Source organism: Solanum tuberosum, unplaced genomic scaffold (assembly GCF_000226075.1).
Source record: "Solanum tuberosum cultivar DM 1-3 516 R44 unplaced genomic scaffold, SolTub_3.0 scf00201, whole genome shotgun sequence".
Lineage (NCBI taxonomy): Eukaryota > Viridiplantae > Streptophyta > Magnoliopsida > Solanales > Solanaceae > Solanum > Solanum tuberosum.
This window is the reverse complement of record NW_006239126.1, coordinates 292619-315371: the sequence shown is the minus strand read 5'-3', so window position 1 is coordinate 315371 and position 22753 is coordinate 292619. Positions and strand designations below refer to the sequence as shown.

The window sequence follows — 22753 nt, the reverse complement described above, 5'->3', positions numbered from 1 at the left end:
TTAGTAGATAAGTGTGAATGTGAGGGTATTTTGAAATACCCAAAATACCCTCACCTTGAGACTTATGTTCAACCCTCTCCTTTTTTTTGGTGCCATGTGTCAAAAGAAGAGTGAATTTTATTCACTCTTCTTATATAGTAATAGTAATACACTAGATGGTTCTTTCCCGTGCTAGGCACGGGCCCAACATTTTAATTTTTGAGGTAAATTTATTGAAAAAATTACAGAAATCCCACATTTTAATTTACTTATTACCATTATCCCATATAAGTTTTACAAATTACAAATCTCCAAAAACCCTCATTTTCGCGCATCAGATTAGTGAATAATCATAATTTTAAAAACGCTCATTATTTAGTGACGAATCATATTTTTTAGCTTAACTAATTAAAAAAAATCAACATCCAATAAGAAACCATTGAGGTTCATTTTCATTTCTCTTAAATTCAAGAATCATTTCAATAGTATATTGGACAGACATTCAGAATTTGTTGATAAATATCTTAATACGGGAATTTACAAAGTGACAAGTTCTCTCTCTTTATATATATATATATATAAATCATTTCTTTATTGAACACCTACTCAAAATCAGAACATGGCATTAGGAGTAGAATTTTGTTGATTCATTCATTGTATTGCAATGTTGGGCAGATGATTAGCTAGTTGACTGCGCTAGCTTTTCGTACGCATAATCTGGACTCAACTGAATTCAATATCCAAGGAGGAGGAACTTCATTTTTGAATAATTGCTTCAGCAGTAGTGGATCAATCAACTTTAGATGAGAATCCAAGCACACAATGTTTTGTTCAGAATCACACATCTGCCAACAATGACGAATCTAAGATTTCCATCAAAGTGAATTTTGTATACAGGGGACTCAAAATCTAAACGTACATATAAAAAGTAAAGAATTACCTTGTGTAATTTTTTGCCGAGAGGGTCGGGTGAAAACCTCATACATCATACATCAAACAATTCTTACTACATTCTCCATCTTGGCAAACAGTTGAGAGTCAGAAGAGATCAATTTATCGAGTACATTGAACACCTATATTAAAACAACAATAAATCACAATCAGTAGTCACTCAATATCGTAACTAACTATTTCATCGATTACAAGTGAAAATGCCAAACATGTTTCACTTTCAAGTGTCACTAATGCATGCATTAAAACTCTGAGTTATCTTTTTGTATTGCAGAATACAAAGTATGATACTTGCTATTCAAACTAAGTCATCCATCCAATCAACATCTTATTCATCTCAGGCCATCTAAATTCTAAACGGACAATCCCCTCATTAAGTCAATGAACTTATCCTAAAAAACGTCTCTACCTAACAAGAAGGTTGTACAATCTCCATCTGAACAAATGTAGATTGGTTAAAACTCTCCTTGATGAGTTTAATTTAATCATAGTGGACCTGAAGAACATAGATATCAAAATAGAGAGTGAGGATCAGGCCTTGATCGTGTTATGTTTCTTACCATCATTTTATGATACATTTGTTGATATGTTGCTATACAAGAAAGGCAGTATTTCACTAGATGAAGTTAGTAATGCACTAAAATCTAAAGAGTTTTATGAAGAGATTTCTGGATAATAGGATTGAGGGTGAGAGTGTTATGAGTAGGGGAAAGAACTTAGTAGAAAAACATCATATTGAAGTTTAGAGCAATGAAGCAGAATTGGTATGAGTGCGTGGAGCAGAGTCACTATAGGAGATTTTCCTAAGCTTAAGGATAAAATAGGGAAGTAGAAAGTTGATAACTCTGCAAATATTGACTATATAAGAGAAGTTTGCGTTGTGAGTTTTAGTCATAGGCATAATTTCTTGGTTTTTTATTCTGGTGCAACTTATTATATGTGTCCACACAAGAATTGATTTGCAACTTACAAGCAAACGAATGAGACTGTCTACTTAGGCGATGATATTCCATTAGTAGTAGATGAGATAGGTAACTGAGAATGTTTGATGATATTATCAGAAACATTGAGTGTTGATATGTTCCTCGAATGAAGAATAGTCTGATTCTCTCTTAACTTTGGATGATTAGAGATATAACTTTCATTGAGATAATGGGACACTGAGTGTGTGTAAAGGGTCCATGGTACTCATTAAGAGTAAGCTACATTCTAGATAGTATTATCTTCAAGCCAATGTACTTGAAGGGGAAGCAAATGTAGCTTCTCAAAAGAGTGATCTGAATTAGTCGGGGGAAGTAAATGTAGCTTCTCAAAAGAGTGATCTGAATCAGTTTTAGTTGTGCCAATTGCATATGATCGTACGAGTGACAAGCAACTTTCTTTGTTGAGCAAGCAAAATTTGTTGGGTGGCTACAAAAATCAAGCTTTGAATTTTTCTGAGCATTGTATCTTTGTAAGCAAACAAGGGTGAAGTTCAACAAGGAGGCAAAAAAAAAAAGACCAAAGACAAGTTAGACCATATACATTCAGACTTATGGGGTCCAAACAAAATTCCCTCAAAGAGTGGTGCCACATATTTTATGTTTTTGATTGACGGTTACTCAAGAATAGTATGAATGTATTTTCTGAAAGAAAAAAATTAGGCATTGCGAACATTTGTTAAATGGAAGACGATGATTGAGAGACAGACAAAGGAACATATGAACAAATTACCTTGTAATAAGGCATGAAGCGTGTTTTCACACTAGTGTTAGCAAGTACTTTTGGGCTGAAACAATCAATACAACTTGTTATTTGGTTAACAGATCTCCATCCACAACAATTGAGTTCAAAACTTCTTCTAAGGTATGGCCCGATTTGCATTATTCAAATTTAAGAATATTTGGTTGTCCTGTTTATCTTCATATGATGGATGACTAAACTTGAGCCGCGAGCAAATAAGTGTATATTTCTAAGGTATGCAACTGGAGTGAAAGGTTATAGATTGTGCTGCATAGATCGGAAGACTCCAAGGTTAATGGTCAGTAGGTATGTGACATGTAATGAATCTATCTCACTGAACAGTTCGAGGAAAAAGGCAATAGTAGAAACAGGTTGTGGTGTCTGTGACCATGTAAAGCTAAAAGTTGAATTTCCACTAGCTCAACTCAGAAGTTCAGGAGCGGAGGAAATAGAGGAGGTGCAAAACCTTAATCAAGATGATAATGTTGATGCACCTATACAACAACAACCTAATAACATTGCAACATGCAACGAGAAGAGAGTGATCAACTGACTGAAAAGGTTTGCACATGTAGTTGATGAAAATCTTTTTGGATATGCAAATTTTGTGAAATTTGTTTTGTCAGTTGCATAGACCATTGACATGCTTGAGTCTACTAGCTATAAATAGGCTATTTGTCTATTTCTAATTCAGAAGAAGATAAGTGGGTAGTGGGTTGGTGCTATGGGCGAAGAGATTGAGTCTCTTCACAAGAATCAAATATGGAAGTTTGATTCATTGCCAAAGGGACAAAGGTAGTAGATCGCAAAGGGGTTTGTGATGCGAAGAAAGTGTGTACACGTGATAATCCGACTGATATGATGACCAAGGTAGTCACTATTAACAAGTTTAGGCATTGCAAACTTGCTTGGTGTGTGCAGTACTTAGTAGAGCCCTTTCGAGGGATAAGGGCAAGATAGAGAGATGGTGTTCCTGTTGATAAAGAGAGTTCAAGTCGAGGGAAAGATTTGTTAATGATGTATTGAATTTTTCCGTTGTATATTTAGAAAATTCATAATTTCTATTGGTTCAGGAAATACATTGTCCTAATAGATTTGGAAAAGAAAAACATATTGCTCTTGTAGGTTGAGTAAACTTTTCTCTTGTAGATTTGGGATGCATATATAAGGGTTGTAGTTGGGGATTCATATGACTATACATCTTTTTTCTTTCATAGTGAAAACGTTCTACTTTTGTCTCGTGGATTAGGCTTAGCCGAACCTTGTTAATTTCTTATGTTATTTTTCTTCTTTATTTGCCTTATGTGTGATTGTGTTAGTTAAGCTACGATATTTCTGTAACAGAAACTCTTCACAACATTACTTTTCTGTGGAATGAAAAAAAAATTCGGTCTGCAAAAAGGCATTTACTAGAGGGTATTGACAAATGCTAAAATTAATTATTGAATTTTATGAGTCAGAAGCAAGTACCTTTCTATGTTAAATCTGGTTAGGTTGAGAAAAAAATTGTTTTTCTGTGGAGTGACATGTTTTTTCATCTGTCTCTCACTGCAAAATGAAGGACTTTCCAGACTTCAGAGCGCATTGATAAATGTTTAAATTTATTATCAAATTTTATGAGTTTGAAATATGTAATTTAGTACTCTGTGGAATGATATGCTTCTCTAACTGTGTGTTCTCAAAGTGAAGGCATTTCCCCAAGGGTATTGATGTTTACTTTGAGAACGTTGGAGGAAATATGCTGGATGAGGTGCTTTTGCATATGAACCTCTATGGTAGGATTGCAGTTTCTGGGATGATCTCTCAGTACAATTTAAAGAAACCAGATGGTATACACAATTTGTTTTGTCTTATCTCAAAGAGATTACGAATTGAAGGTTTTTCTGAGTTTGACTTCCGGCACAAGGTTTCAGAGTACCTCGAGTTTGCTATTCAGCTAATAAGAGAGAAAAAATTGCTTTTTGTAGAAGACATTGCTGAGGGTTTAGAAAATGCTGCATCAGCTTTTGTTGGTATTTATCATGGGCGAAAGTTGGAAAGCAGATTATTCAAGTTTCAACTGAGTGAGAACTTGAAGAATTTGGGTGAAAACAAAAAAAATATTGTGTTTCAAAGCAATATGCTGAGGATGTTGGTTTAGTCCTCCTTTTGAGTAAACTGTTATATTATTTATTTTTGAGAAAATTATAAGAATATACCATTTAAGACTTTAGTTAACAATATATGCATATACTCCTTTTTATTTACAAAACTAAGTTTTTAATTACAAACATAACAAAATATTTAATTTTTTATTTTTTTAAAATATATTTGGTATCCATATCTATTTCCTTTTTTAGGGGGTGGGGGTGGGGTGGGGTGGGGTTATGTGCTAATTTTATGAGATTGATAATTATTGTTTACTTTTTTTGACTTTTCATCCCCAATTTCACTCTTTTACGTACCTTTTTTTTTCTATAGTATTGATTTTCTCTCTTAATTTTTTATTCAATCAAATCATATTATTAATTGAAGCCTTCCCTCACATTTTTACCATTATTTTCATCTAGGTAAAAAACATGTAGGTTTCATCAAGTATGCATAGTGTTTTCACAATTATAACTGCATCATAGTTTCACCAAATATGCAACCATGTAATATATAAACATACATACATACCAATTATATAACCATCATTTTACCAATAATTATTACTCCTATTTTATACATTTTAAATATATCAATTATATAACCATCATTTTACCAATAATTATTACTAATTTATACCTTTTAAATATATCAATTATATAACCATCATTTTACCAATAATTATTTTACTACTATATATAAATATACTATTTTAGACCAATAATTATTGCTATTTTATACCTTGTAAATATACTACTATAAATCAATAGGTATTGCATAAATATTTTGAAAATATTTATTACTGTAATAGGCTGAACAATAGTTTTCACCATGTTTGTTATTGCATCCGATAGCAACAATTGCATGACTATAAGAAATTTCATCATGTTGAAATTTTCCACAACTACGTATGTCATAAACCTATTAGCACAATCTGTAAATATATGAAGATATTATTAATATAATTACTACAAAAATTCATATACAAAGTTCAATTTAATCATTACAAAGTCTTATTCACCAATATATATTCAAATATACATAAAACACTTTGGTATATCTAAAGTTGATTTTTTGGTGTATTTTTCAAAATTATGAATCTTCATTGGTGGGAACGGATCAGTCACAATATATTTGAGTTCCAACTCAAAAACGATTGTGTCCACACCTAATTGAGAAGCAGTAGTATTAATTAAGTCTTGGTAATTGGTGTCCACATCATACCACTCCTTCAATCTTGAAATTCAGATACTTTCCTGCGACATTACAAATATTTGTTAGTCAAAATTCAAAAAAAATTGATGGTAGATAACAAAAATACTCATTAACATATGTCTAATACACCAACATATCTACCAAAAAAAAGCTCAATATCTACAATACAATTACTACACCATCACACACACACACACAAATATATAGATGCACGCACGCACGCACAGACACACAAATTAGTTTATAAAGTATGATGTATTTATGGTAAAATGTTAACCATGTCGCTATATAAAATGGTTGTAACTATTATCACTACAGTTGTAATTGAGTCTTCGTATTTGATATTCGCATCATATATCACTCCTTCAATCTTGTAATCCACGTACTTACATGTTGGATAAAAAAATAATTAGTGAAATTATTAAATAAGTATTACATAGTCATATTCTTGGCTTAGAACTAATTTTGGTTGTCAAGTTACTGGTTTACAGGGTTAATTGTATTAAATAAGTATTACATCTATAACATGATACAAATTAAAATATATAAGAAATTAAGTAATACATACATAATAAGAATGGTATTTCCACTGTAATCAAATTACACAGATTGGTATATAGAATGCTTTTATCTATATAAAAAAATGCAATCATGTTGGTATCCAAAATTGTTTATGAACGAAATTAGTTTTCTGTTTTTTTTTTATTGTTTGGGTATGAAGTATACCAACACAAAATAATATGTATTTTAACCAATTTAAAAATTATTCAAATTGTTGTCTATAAACAACCCAAAATACTCTATCAATTATACCAATATGTGTATCCAAAAAATATCACGAAAGTTGGTGTTTATATACGACCAAAAATTCACGAATTATGATGTTTATTTAAAACATAATATACACTATCAATTACACCAAATCATCTACACCAAGTATACTATCAATTACACATAATAATCTACAAAAAATTATTAACGGAATTTTCACCAAATCATTTATCAAAAAAATGTCAGCAATTTTTTTTGTCTATAAACAACCCAAAAGACACTATCCACCACACCAATAGATGTACCCAAAGATTATCATTACAGATGTGGTTTATATACGAACTAAAATATAATAATTACACAAAAAAAAAAATCAACAAATTCTGATTCTTATTACAATCATAATATACAATACCAACTATACTTGATGAATTGCACCAACTAAACTATCAATTAGACCTAATAATGTACTAAAAAATATTCAGGGATTTTGACGTTTATACACGAATCAATATAGACCATATTTTTTCACAAACTCATTTACCAAATTAGAATCACAAACTTTGATTTTTATAGGCAACCAAAAAACCCTACATATTAAACCACATCAAATACCAATAAAATAATCTCAGATTTGGTATTTAATAACAACTTAATATGCAATATCAATTATTCAACTCAATCCGTAAAAGTGATTTTTAAAGGAAGACTTTAAATGCACCATCATATTCAATCCTAATGTAACAAGATTTTGAAGTAAAATTCAATAACTAAACACTCACTTTCGTCGTTAACACGAAAAACATATACCAACCTAATATATAAAATACCTAATAGATTACAACATGACGATTAAAAAAAATACATGTCGCCTTCCATCGCCCGTTATGTTGAATTAGAATTGAAAAATTATTTGTATCCATAATTGAACAATCGAGCAGAATGGGGAGAAATAGAGTTTTAGTTTGGTTAAAAAACCTTTTTTTTTAATGAGAAAGAATATATAACAAATCTGAGTAAATCGTGAAAAGTAAAAAAATTGGAGAAAATCAAGGAATGGGGAGACAATCATGGCTGATTATTTAAACGCTATTTTTTTTATATATATATACTAACTCCTATTTTTGAAAAAAAAACTATTGCTATACAGGTGAAAAAATAAACTATTGCTATATAGTGGTTATTAAGATACTTAAATTGTATACTTAAGTTTTTTGCCCTTTATTTTTTGAGGTGAAAACGTTGCAGAGTTTCAAAATAGACAGTAATGTGTATTTTAGAAGCACAAAAGTACCTATGAAAATAAGTGCTTAAAGGCTAAGATTGACTAGGATTTAGGTTTGTCTCCCATGTAATAATTGATTGAAAGATCATGACACAAAGCCTTTTTAGTCATAAAATTGTATGCTGTATGCTTGTAAAATAGTAGATAACTCAGCTGAAGGTTAAACTGACCACTTTGAAACTGAAATGACCTCTCTAATATAAGAGTATTCCTCTAGTTGTATTTGCACAGTTGACAGCCCACCTTTGTTGAAAAGAAGTATATTTTTGTTTCTGTCATTATTTATAGTGAGAAAGTGCAGTGGTGGCTGTGGATTATTGAAAGTGCTTGTCCAATAAAAATATTAAAGCATAATCGATATAACAACTATTTTTATTCATATATGTCTTATTTTGTTCTTGTATAAACTTATCCAAAAACAGAATAGACAAAAACCTAAAAGTTGTTCATGTTTAATAGTAATCCAAAAGTTCCTTCACTTAGGGGAATAGAGATGTGAAGAGAGTCTAGGTTCCAAGATCACAGGAACAGGAAACTTTGGATGTGTTGTGAGCCCATAATGTTCTTCCACACTTATGCTTTCTGTATTCATACCTTGAGGTAATTTCCAGATGAATCCATGCAACATGTTGGCTAAAGTTGCTCGGATAACCTTAAGTCCCAAACTATAGCCAGGGCATCTCCTTCTCCCCGAGCCAAATGGCAAGAAGGAAAAGTTATGTCCATCCATGTCAATGTCCTTTTCTAGGAACCTCTCTGGGAGAAACTCTTCTGCTCTATCCCAGTACTTGGGGTCCCTTCCAATGGTCCAAACATTCACCAGAACGGTCGTTCCTTTCTCTATGTCATAACCAGCCACATTACAATCTTCAATAGCACAATGTGGTGCTAGCATAGTTCCAAGAGGATGTAACCTTAGTGTTTCCTTGAGAATTGCTTCAATGTACAATAGCTATGAACAATCTCTCTCTTCTACCCATATCTCCTTTCCGACAACCTAGTCAAGCTCTTGGATTGCCTTGTCAATAATCCTTGGCTGTCTAAGAAGTTCTTGAAAAGCCCATTGCACTACTGCTGTCAAGCTATCTGTTCCTCCAGTTAGTAGATCCTGACATAGTTTAGTAAGGTTAGAAGTTTGTCTAAAACAAGAGAAAATCTAGAATTGAAAGAAATTAACCTGCATTAATCCTTTGACACAATCATCTGTGAGTTTGACTTCCAAAGTAGGGTCTTGAGCCATCTGCAACAAGACATCCACCATGTCCTTCTCTGCATTCTTCTTAGCCCTGTGGTCATCTAGCACAATGTTGTGGAACTTATCAAAACTTCTTAATTGCTTCAATGTACAATAGCTGTGAACAATCTCTCTCTTCTACCCATCTCTCCTTTCCGACAACCTGGTCAAGCTCTTGGATTGCCTTGTCAATAACCCTTGGCTGTCTAAGAAGTTCTTGAAAAGCCCATTGCACTGCTGCTGTCAAGCTATCTGTTCCTCCAGTTAGTAGATCCTGACATAGTTTAGTAAGGTTAGAAGTTTGTCTAAAACAAGAGAAAATCTAGAATTGAAAGAAATTAACCTGCATTAATCCTTTGACACAATCATCTGTGAGTTTGACTTCCAAAGTAGGGTCTTGAGCCATCTGCAACAAGACATCCACCATGTCCTTCTTCTCTGCATTCTTCTTAGCCCTGTGGTCATCTAGCACAATGTTGTGGAACTTATCAAAACTTCTTTTCAAAGCCTTCATTTGTTTCACATACCCCTGCAGGTCCAACAAACTGAGCCATGGAATCCAGTCTCCAATGTTAAAAGCACCATTAAGTAAAAACCATTGGTCTACTAGGTGCTGCAAATCTTCCACCCTAACTGTTGATTCACCAAAGTACTTGTTGCTCAAAACCATCCTTGTCATGCTACAGAGGCTAAATCGTGACAAATGGTCTTTCAGAAAAAATGGCTTCCCAGCAAGAGAATTTAGCTGGGAAATAAAGGTCTGCCTTTCTTCAACACGAATGTACTCGAACGAGTCTAGCCTTTTTGGCGTAAATATCTCGTTCAGGTAAATTCGTCGTGCTTGGCGCCAATAGGGACCATACGGTGCCCATGTCATGTCACAATAGTTATAGCTTGTATACTTTCCACCAGCTAACAGAGGACGGGAGGCGAAATTTGCATCATGTATTTTTAGAAACTGTTTTGCCATTTCAGCAGATGATGCCACAAGAACTGGCCTGGAGCCAAATTTCAGCAGCATCAGCTCTCCATATTTTTTGGAAAGCAAGTCAAAAGATTGATGTGGGATAGGACCAAGTAGGTTCAAATTACCAATGATGGGCCATGGTTTTGGACCCGGTGGTAGCTTCCGGTTAACTGGGCGTCGAGAAGTGGTAATTTTACAGAGAAAAGCTAATACAACTAGTCCTGCCAAGGCTAGAAAAACCTCCATATTTCATTTTGTGATGAATGATGACAAGTTTATTTAGTATGGCAAATATATTTATAGAAGAAGTAGGTGGGATTTGGAGTTGCACTGAATTGAGACTTTTGACTATGTGTATCCAATTTCTACAGAGTGAAAATGACACTGGCTTGTAAACTTATGTTAAGTCATACAACTATGCAGCAGTCAGAGCAGCAGATTTGAAAAGTGAGCACTAACATTTTGTATTATAATTAGTTTGTAGTTTCCTGGAAACTCTACAGCAATGGAAATTAGTGAATTAGACCGTAGAATATTGCAAGGAATTAAATGTATACGACTTTTTAGAGTAATGTGATTTACACATCAGCCTATCATTTTTAATGGTTTGCACCCTATCTTCTTAGATTTTTTGCAAAGTTATAAAACATCTCATTTTTCAATTATAACAGGATAAAATAGGAAATTACATATAAACAAAACATAAAATGATTTAAATTTAAAATAAAAGCAATATTAAATACAAGTTATTTGCCGCTTTTTTATTTCCATGAAAATAAAGAATACTTATTTGTTGCTACTACTTCATACCAAGTGAAGGTATTCACACCCCTAACATAAGTTCATGACTATTGGAGCTAGCATGAATATGCATGCAATAAGGCTCTACTAGAAAGGTTACACAAATGTTGCTAATACTTTCTTGAAAATCTGATGAGCCCTATGCATAAGCAAGCTCATTAGACACTTGGACATTTCATAATTTAGTAAGACCATTCCAAAGCTACATGACCTAATTTAGGAAGACGATTATAGGTTTCATAATGGTAAACACAATACACATAAATCACTCCTCTCTTTATGAAAGTAGAAATCAAATTTCAAGACCTAACCTCATCTCTCCAAATGGCTCAGAGATGTTGGTTGAAATGTGCAAGTGAAGATTGGGCACGTAAGATAAAATAATATAACGTTATTCATATCTTTTTTCTATTTTCATTCATTACTTTAAGGGAACTACATATCATCTACATGTATCATACTGTAACCACTATTACTATTGCAGAGGTCAGCATTTCTTCACTTACTTTTGATGCTTGCTGACAAGATATTTCTAACGGTAAAATGAGAGTACATTTCATTTAATCACTAAGAGGAAAGATCAAAATGAAGTGTGCTAACGGCTAACAATGAATTAAGGATGCACTGGTAAGACGAGCTATTAGAGTACCTGTTATTGCTCACAAATAGCAGGAACATATCTATGCAAAGCATTAAGCATTGATTTAGATGATCCAGCTGGTTTTGAATGGAATACAATATCCAAGATAAGCGGACTCGAACCGCTGACATCCGCCGCAGGGTAAACCACCGCCACATTTTTTATGAGGTCCATCAGTTCTGCAGATGAGGTTAATATTGTTATCACCTGCACAATAAAGCATAGTTTAGAAAGGGACAAGGAGAACAATAGTAAAATAAAAGCATGTGGAATGCCTAACTAATCTAAAAGTCAATAAGGATAAAAACATGCAATAGATTTTAAAGAACGCTGGAGAGTAACAACATATGCTCTAAAGGGCAGGGCAGCATAGTGCACTAAACTAACAACATATGCTCTGAGACACATAATTACAGGAGTTGGTCCAAAATATTTTGATCAACAGCTCCTGGTGAGATGCTCCAGTCTGTTCACAATTTCTTTCTAATATTAGCAAAATTGAGATGACAGCCAAACTCAAGGCTACTGTGCCACTAGATCTTACAATCCCACGTTCAATGGTACCATGATTCATGGTTTTGGCAAGGCAGCTAAGACCATTGTCTTATGTCCTATAATACCATGCGAGTTATTACATCAGACTCTTCAAAAGAGCGCAAAAACACTTCCAAAGAACAAAGAAAAGTAATTAGTATTACCAACAGTTGCCAATATGAAAATCCACAGTATTTGTTGAAACTGAAACCACAAGACTCGTGTTATCTGGAGCAGTTCTCATTTAGCTAGTGAAAGTTAAAAGTAGCCATATAAAGGTAATTGATGACCAGACATGCCAAACAAAGACCATGCACATAACTGGCAGTACATGTCATGCATTCAGCCACTCATTATTGCAACAAGCACCCAAGTAATATGCGCCAGAAGCTTCTCTACAATAGTAACCAACAAAAGGAAAGATTTGAAAATGGAACAGACCTTTGAAACCATCTTGACTATCACTTCTGGATCTGTGTGAAGAAACTTGTGGGCAAAACCAATAAAATGCATGACCAAAGAGCTGTAGTATAAGTAGTTAGCTAATACAAAAACTTGCCAAGAAGAGGTATAACCATGTGGCATTGACGGGGTAACCTCCTTTAATGTACCTCTATTAGACTTCCCCAGATCCGAAGGATATTGTAAGAAAATCCTAGATTATGTAGCGGCTTATAAATTTGCTTTCAAAAATGTGTAGTCTAGATAGTCATCAAGTAATGGCATTAAAAAACAACTTAATTAGCTAAGAACTCTAACTGCTATGCATGACAATGTGATGATAAATATATAAACAGTTAATGAGCATCCTAAAACACATGAGATTATAAGAAATTATACCTTATTTGTAAGGTCTAATCTAACAAAACGGAAGTAAATACAAAGCAATCAGCTCAGAAATGAAAACGCGCAGAGTTTCAGAAGCAAACCTGCGAGCTGAGTATCATTGGATAAAGCGGTGATATCTATCCATCCAGAAGGAGACATAGACTTGAAAGCAGCTGAAGCAGAAGAAGATTCATCGAAGCCGAAAATTTTACAAATTAGGGTTGGGAAAGTGATGGAGAAGAACCATCGGGTCTGTTCAGCTGTATGCTTGTGTAGAAACGACTCAACGGCGTCGCACGCAGCGAGGATCTGCAGAGGCGACGAGGCGGCGATATCGGAGGATTTCGACTGAGTGTCCGTTGCGTATCCACGAGAAATCATTTTCGCATGACAATGTAAGAAGCTTTGAGTGAAGAGAAATTTGAGGGTTTAGGGGTTTTTAAACGATGGGGGTGGGGGTGCAAATGGCGCTTTTTATATGGGACAAGAGAAGAGGAGAAAGAAGCGGATTTGTGGGTAATTATTCTGGAAACCCGTGGGTCTTCTTTAATTAGTAGGGGCGTTTCGATAATAATTTTTTTTTAAAAAATCTATTTTTAGGTTATTTATATAAGTAAAATTATTTGTATATAATCTTAGATTACTATGAAAGTCAAGAGTTAAGTAGGGGTCTGGGCGGTGAGAATAGGGACTTCGAGTATGGGTGAAGATTGTTGATGCAAGTGTTATGTTAAGTTATGTTTTTTATTGAAAATATTTGAAATAATGTTCGTGTGTAAATATATTTAAATTTGAAGATAATTTTAAAAATAAAAAATGAGTGAAAAATATGTTATAAATTGTGTTCTAAATTTTAAAATGAACTTTAAATTGGATTTGAATTATTTATGATGGAATATTATTTTTAAAATGAAGAGAAAAAATATCATTTTCTAAAAAGTAAATACTAGCATTGCTTCTATACCCAAATGGTACTTTAATGCGTGGCGTTTTTGTTTTTGTTTTTGAGATTTTTAAAATCTGATATTTAATAACGCACTAAAATTTTAACTAATTTAAATTATATATCATCAAACTCATTTGGAGATGACGCTCCTGCCGTTCGTTTTGATTTTGCTACCTGCTTCATTGTGATTTTCCTTCTTTTAGGGTCCCACTGGACTTTTGTGTTTCCACCGTAGGTTTGAAAAGACTGATTTTGAATGCTAAATAGACTATTGTGTGTTTGGAATTATATTATTAAATATTTTCCAATGGGAATAAGAAATTTGAACTTTGAGATGTACGTACATGTTTGGATAATATTTGGTTGAGTTAAAAAAAATTATGTTTTGAAGTTAAGTTATAAAATACTATTTGAACTTTAAATTTTGTTTCGACATTAAGTTTAACTGAAAAAAGGTTTGTGAGTTTATAATTTTAGAAGCAAAAATTATTATCTAACTTGAAATATCTTTAAATTAACATGCAAATATTTCAAGAGTGTTCTAATTAATGTAGTTTGATAATTAAAATACTCTGATAGCCAAACAGAGCCAGACAGGAAACAGGACATTACATGTTTTTGTAAAGCTTTGTCAACAACATTGTGTCTTTTTTGACAAATATATATATATATAAAATTACTGCTTACCAACTATATTTTTCTTTTGAGTTTTTCTGTCTGGTCCCCATTATTCGGATTAAAATTTGATTAAATTGAAATTTGGGTATTTCAAGGTTTATTTTTGGAAACAATGCTTTCAACATGAAATTTTATGTTTGCTATGGAGCTTTTATTTGTATAATTCGCTAGATACATCCAATTTTATACAAATTGTTCAGTTTATACAAAATTCATTTACACATTATAATTTGTATAATAAGATTTGTATTTGTATAATTATAAGTGTATAGGATGAAAATATATGTATTTGTATTTGTATATACACTTTTCTCTCGCTTTATACAAACACAAACGCATTTTATACATTTGTATACCGAATGAGTAATTGTATACCGAACCAGATGACAAAAAAATGAGATATTTGTTGCGAATTACAAATAAAATAAACTATAGCTATAACATTTAATTTAAATTAATAATTTGCTATTTCATACAATTTTCCCTAATTAAAAGTGAATGAAATATTAGTTATCTCATCGTAACTTAGATTGATACATATGCTTTACTATTCTTTTGCATTCCCTGTGTAAATTGATACTCCTATTTGGTTGTTACAATATATTTTATTCCAATACTTTAATTATAACTTGATCTAGAGATTAGTTAGATGATAAGAATTTTTTATACACAATTTTATCTTATATTTTTATAAAAAAATATTTTCACAATTCAAAAATCTTCACTTAATCAGTCACATCAAGACTCCTCTCAAACAACACAGATTGTATCAAGCATTAGTTGCGTGCCTTCGCAACATTCAGTTTGTGTGAGATGTGTATTGGAGAAAACAATTATGAATTTTTTCCAAAGCTTGTTTTTATTTATTAGTAGTCAAAGTTGTAGGTGAACGAAGTATGCTATTTTTTAATTTAAGCATATGATTGGATTACAGATATCCTCCCACGCGGCAATTGTTTTTTTTCTTTATTACATAAAAAAATAAAAACATATCACTTGGATTTAATATGAATTTTTCTTGTGTTTGATTGTGTAAGATTTTCGAAAAATATTATATTTTGTAAAATAATTTTCATGATAATTTTAAAAAAATAAAAATCTATAATGATATACCCCTCCTCCCAGCTTCCCACATACCTAGGAGTGTTCAATGGTATGTTTTATCGGTTATTTTTTAAAAATTATACTATCTTAATTTTTGGATATTTTATAGTACATAATCAAAATTAGATTTTTTAAATCATCTCAATCATATCGGCTTCTCTTCGGTATCGGTATGGTTTGGTTAATTTTCGTTTTTAAAATATCACCTCAAAATATACTACTATAAAGATATTTCTTTCGCAAATATGTTTTTGAAAAAACACTTTAATTCTTCACCAAGAAGACAAGAACTTAAAACCTTGTTGCCGTATTGTTTGATCTTAAACATTTAATAGGAGTGTTTGCATAGATTTTGTTGTATTGTTTGATAGAGTATCTACTACGATATCTTTTGATTTTAAACCTAATCAGGTAAAGGATAATTGATGAGCAAAAACCCAGAGTCATCTAGTCACCGGAGGCCTAGGACCTAGGTTATATTTATATTTGAAAAATGTTATAAAATATATTTATATATTAATTTTAACATATTGTTAATATATAGAATATATTTACATTCATGCAAGATTATTTGGTTCGGTTCGGGATTTTTTCATAAATTAAAAAGACCTTCTCAATTATTCGGGACGGTTATACACTTAATTAAAAGTCCACGGTTTTATTGAAAAAATAACATAAATCGGTTCGGTTTGATTAGGTTCTATCGATTTTTCATATTCTTTTGACACCCTACGTATACCTATCACATCTCCACCATTACCATTTACCGTATAACTTATCTAAATTATAAATATATGGTTTAAAAATATTACCTCAGATTATGTATCAAATATCATAAAATAATTATATATTTTTTTGCTTATTTTTGAAAAATAATTTCCTTCTTACCAGCAACACGCTAATGAAAACTCTTCAGGTAGAGATCAACACGTTGAATGAAAGTAAATTTCATAGTTATAATTACTTAGGTCTTTTGTGTTGAGAAAAGGATTAATCATCTTTAATCCTTTTATAACAAATCATTGTTTGCCTTAATTTATTCATTATTAACTTTGACTCTTCATTGCCATTAATCGAGCCTGATTTGAAAACTTCGGGGCCTTGAAGTCTCAATTCTAAAATACAATTAAAGGATGTGGTACAATGGATGATCATGGCTGCTTCTTCTTAACTAGAGTCTCAAGTTCGAGCCCTAACTATGGAAAAATCATTGGTAGAGAGCACTACTCCCTTATGGGTCCCCATCTGACATGAATTTGAAATAGTTGATCTCCAATATGAGTACCCGACATTGGATGGGGAAAATTTCATATATGGCAAATAAACATAAATAAATTCTAAATGGTTAAACATTTTAAAATTTTGAGCAACTTTTACATATAGCAAACATAAAAATCATATTTGTATGATATAACTATAGATTGTATAATTGCGCTCCATAACAAACTTTATGTTTGCTATGGAGCATCAGATTGTATAACTCGCTGACAGGAGCTTCAGATTTGTATAATTTCACTGGCAGGCCATTTGTATAAATTGCTGGTAGCCTCTCAATTCAACTTTATGTGTTTGTATATCTGCATAAAATTTGAATTTGAATACAATTGAATTTAAATAAAATATTTGTATATCAAATCTCTCTCTCTCGCTTTATACAACATAAATTATACATTGTAATTTGTATAAAGCGAGAAAGAGAGAAAGGCAAAAGAGAACTGGGTAGAGGAAGATCTGTATTTGTATAATTATAAGTGTATAAGATAAAAATATATGTATATACAGTTTTCTCTCACTTTATACAAACACAAATGCATTTTATACATTTATGTTTGTATAAAAGCGAGAGAGGCAAGGGAGAGACTAGTGAGAGTGGCGAGCGAGAAACCTAGGGAGAGAGGTGAATGACAACTGTTTATTATGGGTTACACTTAAATCAAACTGTGGTTATAGCATTTAATTTGAATTAATAGTCTGGTATTTTATACAACTTTCCCTAAAATTTTGATTACATCTTAAATAGCGGCCTTCATGCATGGGCTTGGTTAGCACATCTATCAGGGCTTCAATAAGCGGACCCAGCCCATTAATTAGAGTCGGTTCTTTCAGAGTCCGAATTTCCTAATTTTCTATTGTCAATAAAGTTAATTATTTTTGTTCATTCTTTCTTCTGCTTCTGCTTGTAATTTACGAACTCCGGTTTTGTACTCCCTTCCTGTTAATTTCTTCGCAGATTAGTGTTTGCAGCAAAATCATCAACTGGTCTGTTGGAGTTTTTGTGCAGGAATAATGGTAATTAGCCAATTTCCCAATTTTCGTGTTTTGGATATTTGTATTGATTATTGATTTAGGGTTTTAAAAGATTTTACCTGGTTTCAGGCAACTCTTGCTGATTCTTTCCTGGCAGATCTGGACGAGTTGTCCGATAATGAAGCTGATGTTATTGTGAGTATATCTCTTTCACTTTTTTTTCCGCTCATTACACCCTGTTTGGATGGTTGTTACGTATTGTTTTATTATGTATTGTATTGTATTATGTTTATATCGTACTGTACTGTATTGTTTTAATGAATACAACAGTTTGATAGATCGTGTCTTCTCCGTATTTATGTAACGTCAGACATCAACAAATAAATAGGATAATTAAATAACAAGTAAAGACAAGATGAGAAGAAAATATTAAGGTAACGATTCGATCAAACAAAATCGATCATTACACCAAAATGTGACTTTTCGTTGTTACCTAAAGATGGATTTAAACGACAAGATACAATAATCAAAATAAACATTGTATTTAAACTAACAAAACAATACAACGGGTGCAACCATCCAAACAAGGTGTTAGTAATCTCCGTTTCTTCATTTTCTATTTTCCTCTGTGTTTTTCTATGTTTAGGGTTGAGAGAAGATTGTGGGTGGAAGATGTTGTCCATTTGGTTATCAAATTCCTTTCTTATCTTCATTTAACTTGGACTGAATTTTTTCCTCTTTATTTAATTAGGATGAGGAGAATCTTGATGTTGATCAGATGGAGGAAGATGGAGACTTGGCAGACATTGAAGCACTTAATTATGATGATCTGGATAATGTTTCCAAGCTACAAAAATCACGTCGGTACATTGACATAATGCAGGTTTATACCAACCTTATCTTTAATATCATCACATCATGTCCCCGATATACTTATAAACAATGTGGACTGCCCACAAGTATTTTTACATTATATTTTGTTGTCTAACTATTGATGCTGCCTTCTTCTCGGTTTGAATTCAAAGGTCTTGTATGCTTTTTATCTCTGAAGTCTAGATTGGTGTATTTTTAATTCCTGTTACCTTTTGCCCCCAAGGCCTAGCTCAAGTGGCAAAAGGTGGAGGATTTGTGGCTTAGGTCGCAGGTTCAAGCCCCACACCATACAAAGTGAAGCCTGGTATTTAAGTGGAGAAGGGTAGAGGGGCGGACCCATTATCCACCGAGTTTAGAAGGCTGTGATTCGTCACAGACGGATTTCTCGGTTATCAAAAAAAATAAAATTTCCTGTTACCTTTTCTCTTTCATCATGCGTCACTTCTTCTTATATCATGTCAACATGGATGGGTAAGTGAAATAATCCCTGTAGCTTCCTTTTTCACACATGGGTTGAAATTAGAGGTTAAATATCCTATGTGTTAGTTTGAAATTTAGAGCCTTTTATTTTCTGTTGTCCTCTTATTTTTATCTTCGAACTATCCGCTTTTCCTACGGTGCTAGGAGTAATTTCAAATGGTGATATGCTATTAATGCTGCAGAAAGTTGAAGATGCACTTGAGAAGGAGTCTGATGTCACGAATAAAGGTGTTGTTCTTGAAGATGAACCAGAGTATCAGTTGATAGTAGACTGTAATGCCTTATCAGTTGACATTGAGAATGAAATCGTTATAATCCATAACTTCATACGTGACAAGTATCGATTGAAATTTCCCGAGTTAGAGTCACTTGTTCATCACCCGATTGATTATGCTCGGGTTGTTAAAAAAATTGGAAATGAAATAGATCTGACTCTTGTTGACTTGGAAGGACTCCTACCCTCAGCTATTATCATGGTTGTCTCTGTTACGGCATCAACTACCAGTGGCAAGCCATTGCCAGAAGATGTTTTACAGAAGACGGTGGAAGCATGTGATAGAGCCCTTGCTCTTGATTCAGCAAAGAAAAAGGTTCTTGATTTTGTTGAGAGTCGAATGGGGTATATTGCTCCCAATCTTTCTGCTGTAGTTGGGAGTGCAGTTGCTGCAAAACTTATGGGTACTGCTGGTGGTCTCTCATCGTTGGCAAAAATGCCTGCTTGTAATGTCCAGCTTCTTGGTGCCAAAAGGAAGAATTTAGCAGGGTTCTCCACAGCAACATCCCAATTTCATGTGGGTTATATTGAGCAAACAGAATTATTTCAGAGTACACCTCCTTCCTTAAGGATGCGAGCCTGTAGACTGATGGCAGCAAAATCTACTTTAGCTGCACGTGTTGACTCGATCAATGGAGACCCGGTTGGAAAAACTGGAAGATCTCTTAGGGAAGAGATTCGTAAAAAGATAGAGAAGTGGCAAGAGCCACCTCCTGCAAAGCAGCCAAGGCCTCTTCCAGTTCCTGATTCCGAGCCTAAGAAAAAGAGAGGTGGCCGTCGGCTGAGAAAGATGAAAGAAAGGTATGCATGTTTCCACTTCATCTCATGTGAACTACAGTTTCCAGAGTTATATATGGTGAAGCACATGTTTTTTGATTTACATAAATGTTTTTGTTGTATTTCATCAGATATGCTATCACAGACATGCGGAAACTAGCAAATAGGATGCAGTTTGGAATACCTGAAGAAAGCTCCTTAGGTAATACCAACCAGCTCAATGCAACCCCTCACCTTCTAAATTAAATAGTAGTTCCAGAAAGAAGAGCAAAAAGTGAAAATGGAAAAAGTTTGGTTAAAACTGTACTTGGATTAAATGCTTGATTGATGGCCATGTTGTTTGCTAACTACATATTGTATGAAATCTTTGATGCGAGCATTCATGCATGTGAAATGATGAGCTATATAATGACTGTTAGTACATGTTACAATTTCTTGCGAGTATTCACAATTTTGTGAGATGAGAGAACTCAAACCTAATCTGAGATGGTCAACTCTTTGTGATTCTTAGGATTTTGTTTTCAGATTTTCTTTTATAAGTGTAAATCAGGACTGATGTTGTTCTTCACTTCATATTTGATCTTCCTGGAAACTAGGGGATGGACTAGGAGAGGGCTATGGCATGCTTGGTCAAGCTGGAAGTGGTAAATTGCGTGTATCAGTTGGTCAGAGCAAGCTTGCTGCCAAAGTAGCAAAGAAGTATGTCTCTCTTCTCTTCTCTTTTCAGCGAAGGGGCCTCACTTGTGAAACATTGATGACCAGTGAATTTTGCACTTACTGTTTCTTATTGCTTGACAATTTTCCAGATTCAAGGAGAAGAGTTATGGAAGCAGTGGTGCTACATCAGGCTTGACTTCAAGTTTGGCCTTTACTCCTGTGCAAGTAAGCTCTCTTTTGTTGTTTAATTACTTATTGGTGTTTCATTCTTGTCAAGCAACTATCATACACGAGATTCTCTAAGGTAATGCATGTGGAGTCAGAAGACGGAGTTGTTCACTCCTATGTTTCATGTCATGTTTTAAGACGCATTATGAAACACCATTCTGTATAGAAGTATGAGGCACCTCACAACAAACGGGACCATGTACTCAGTTTAGGCAACAGTCTAATTCTTAATTCTTCGGGAATATGTTTGCTATGCAATAGCAAAATGATTTGGGACAACATGAATACTTTTTTCATTGTTATTAAAGGAAAAAGTATTTACGTAGTCCAAATCTTCATGAAGGCGCAGCAGGAATCACAATGTAATTTGTGGTTCCGCTGAGTTTTTGCCAAATAATATCTAATGTAGGTGGATGGGGATAAGCTTGTCTACATATGCACTTTTAAGTTTTACGGTTGCCCCTTTACACTTGTAATGCCAGTTTCTCTGATTTGGCTATTTTCTTAAGATTGTGTTTCTTTTGTATTGCACTTCTTCATGTCTTGGTTCACTGTCGTCCAGGATAAGTCGGATAGGTCTAATTCAGTCAATCCTTTTATTCGCCTACCCCTCCCCCAAACTCCCCTTTTCTTTCCTTTCCTTTCCTTTTTTGAGTACTTCTGTCTTTTGTGTTGGTTTTCCTGATGCTAACGTTAATGTCAGGGAATCGAGCTATCAAATCCTCAGGCGCTTGCAAATCAGCTTGGCAGTGGAACCCAGAGCACCTATTTCTCGGATACTGGAACGTTTTCTAAGATTAAGAGAACCTGAACCAGACCTAGTGGGCACCAATGTCCAGGTTCTTTCCGATTCAGTGCAGTAAGACTCTACTAAAATGCAAGCTTTTGTTTTTCTTGATCATGTTTTTGATAGAAGAAATACTATGCAAATCGTTTGATAATTCAGACGTATCATATATGTACATCAGAGTTAACTAGACGTGCGAATCTAATACTCTACTGTATTGTCGCCTATCCAAATGATTGTCATGTTTGGTTAGTAATTGAAAATTCGAAAAAGGTGCACCTCTTTGTTCCTCATCCTAACAAGTGGATTTGGTACCGGAACTATATTACAGGTTTTAAATCTACTTTTTAAATATTACTACTTATAACATTTTAATTGCGAGTTATAACAGATCATTTTTATTTATAAATTAATTAATTCCACTTTATTAGCTAATTATTCTTTTTATAATTATATTTTAATTAATAGGTAAGATAAATAACATTAATAAAGAGAATCAATGGTAATTATCTATTACGTGAAAATTTTATTCTAATTGACATCTATATGACTAATAATTATAAGTTATGATATTATTCTTTATCTTTCAAAGTTTTACATAATTACAGGTTATAACATTTTTACTAAATTAAAAAAGGTTTTAAAAAA

The 22753-nt window shown here is 33.2% G+C and overlaps 2 protein-coding genes and 1 pseudogene across 2 annotated transcripts; 2 read left to right on the top strand and 1 right to left on the bottom strand.

Moving 5' to 3' along the window:
• The first annotated feature begins 3376 nt into the window (after positions 1-3376).
• Positions 3377-4823, top strand: LOC107062129 (2-alkenal reductase (NADP(+)-dependent)-like; annotated as a pseudogene).
• Positions 4824-8404: 3581 nt separating this feature from the next.
• Positions 8405-12959, bottom strand: LOC102588381 (flavonoid 3'-monooxygenase-like). Its single transcript, XM_006355361.2, has 4 exons — positions 12668-12959; positions 9628-11899; positions 9394-9558; positions 8405-8993 (listed from the first exon to the last, which is right to left on the bottom strand). Exons 2-4 carry the CDS (start codon positions 10495-10497, stop codon positions 8526-8528), a joined length of 1503 nt encoding a protein of 500 aa, XP_006355423.1. The 5' UTR covers positions 10498-11899; positions 12668-12959; the 3' UTR covers positions 8405-8525.
• Positions 12960-17934: 4975 nt separating this feature from the next.
• Positions 17935-22404, top strand: LOC102587736 (U4/U6 small nuclear ribonucleoprotein Prp31). Its single transcript, XM_006355359.2, has 8 exons — positions 17935-18071; positions 18159-18224; positions 18781-18912; positions 19565-20457; positions 20565-20635; positions 21030-21132; positions 21240-21315; positions 22022-22404. The coding sequence occupies exons 1-8, from the start codon at positions 18069-18071 to the stop codon at positions 22127-22129; spliced, it is 1452 nt and encodes a 483-aa protein (XP_006355421.1). The 5' UTR covers positions 17935-18068; the 3' UTR covers positions 22130-22404.
• Positions 22405-22753: the final 349 nt, after the last annotated feature.

Coding starts and splice junctions, on each gene's coding strand:
- LOC102588381 (XM_006355361.2), bottom strand. CDS start 10,497: ATGGAGGTTTTTCTAGCCTTGGCAGGACTAGTTGTATTAGCTTTTCTC. Junction 9,559..9,627: donor GTGTCAAAGGATTAATGCAG/GTTAATTTCTTT, acceptor AAACTATGTCAG/GATCTACTAACTGGAGGAAC. Junction 8,994..9,393: donor ATTGTTCACAGCTATTGTAC/ATTGAAGCAATT, acceptor TAGCTATTGTAC/ATTGAAGCAATTCTCAAGGA.
- LOC102587736 (XM_006355359.2), top strand. Junction 18,225..18,780: donor ATAATGAAGCTGATGTTATT/GTGAGTATATCT, acceptor TTATTTAATTAG/GATGAGGAGAATCTTGATGT. Junction 20,636..21,029: donor ACCTGAAGAAAGCTCCTTAG/GTAATACCAACC, acceptor CCTGGAAACTAG/GGGATGGACTAGGAGAGGGC.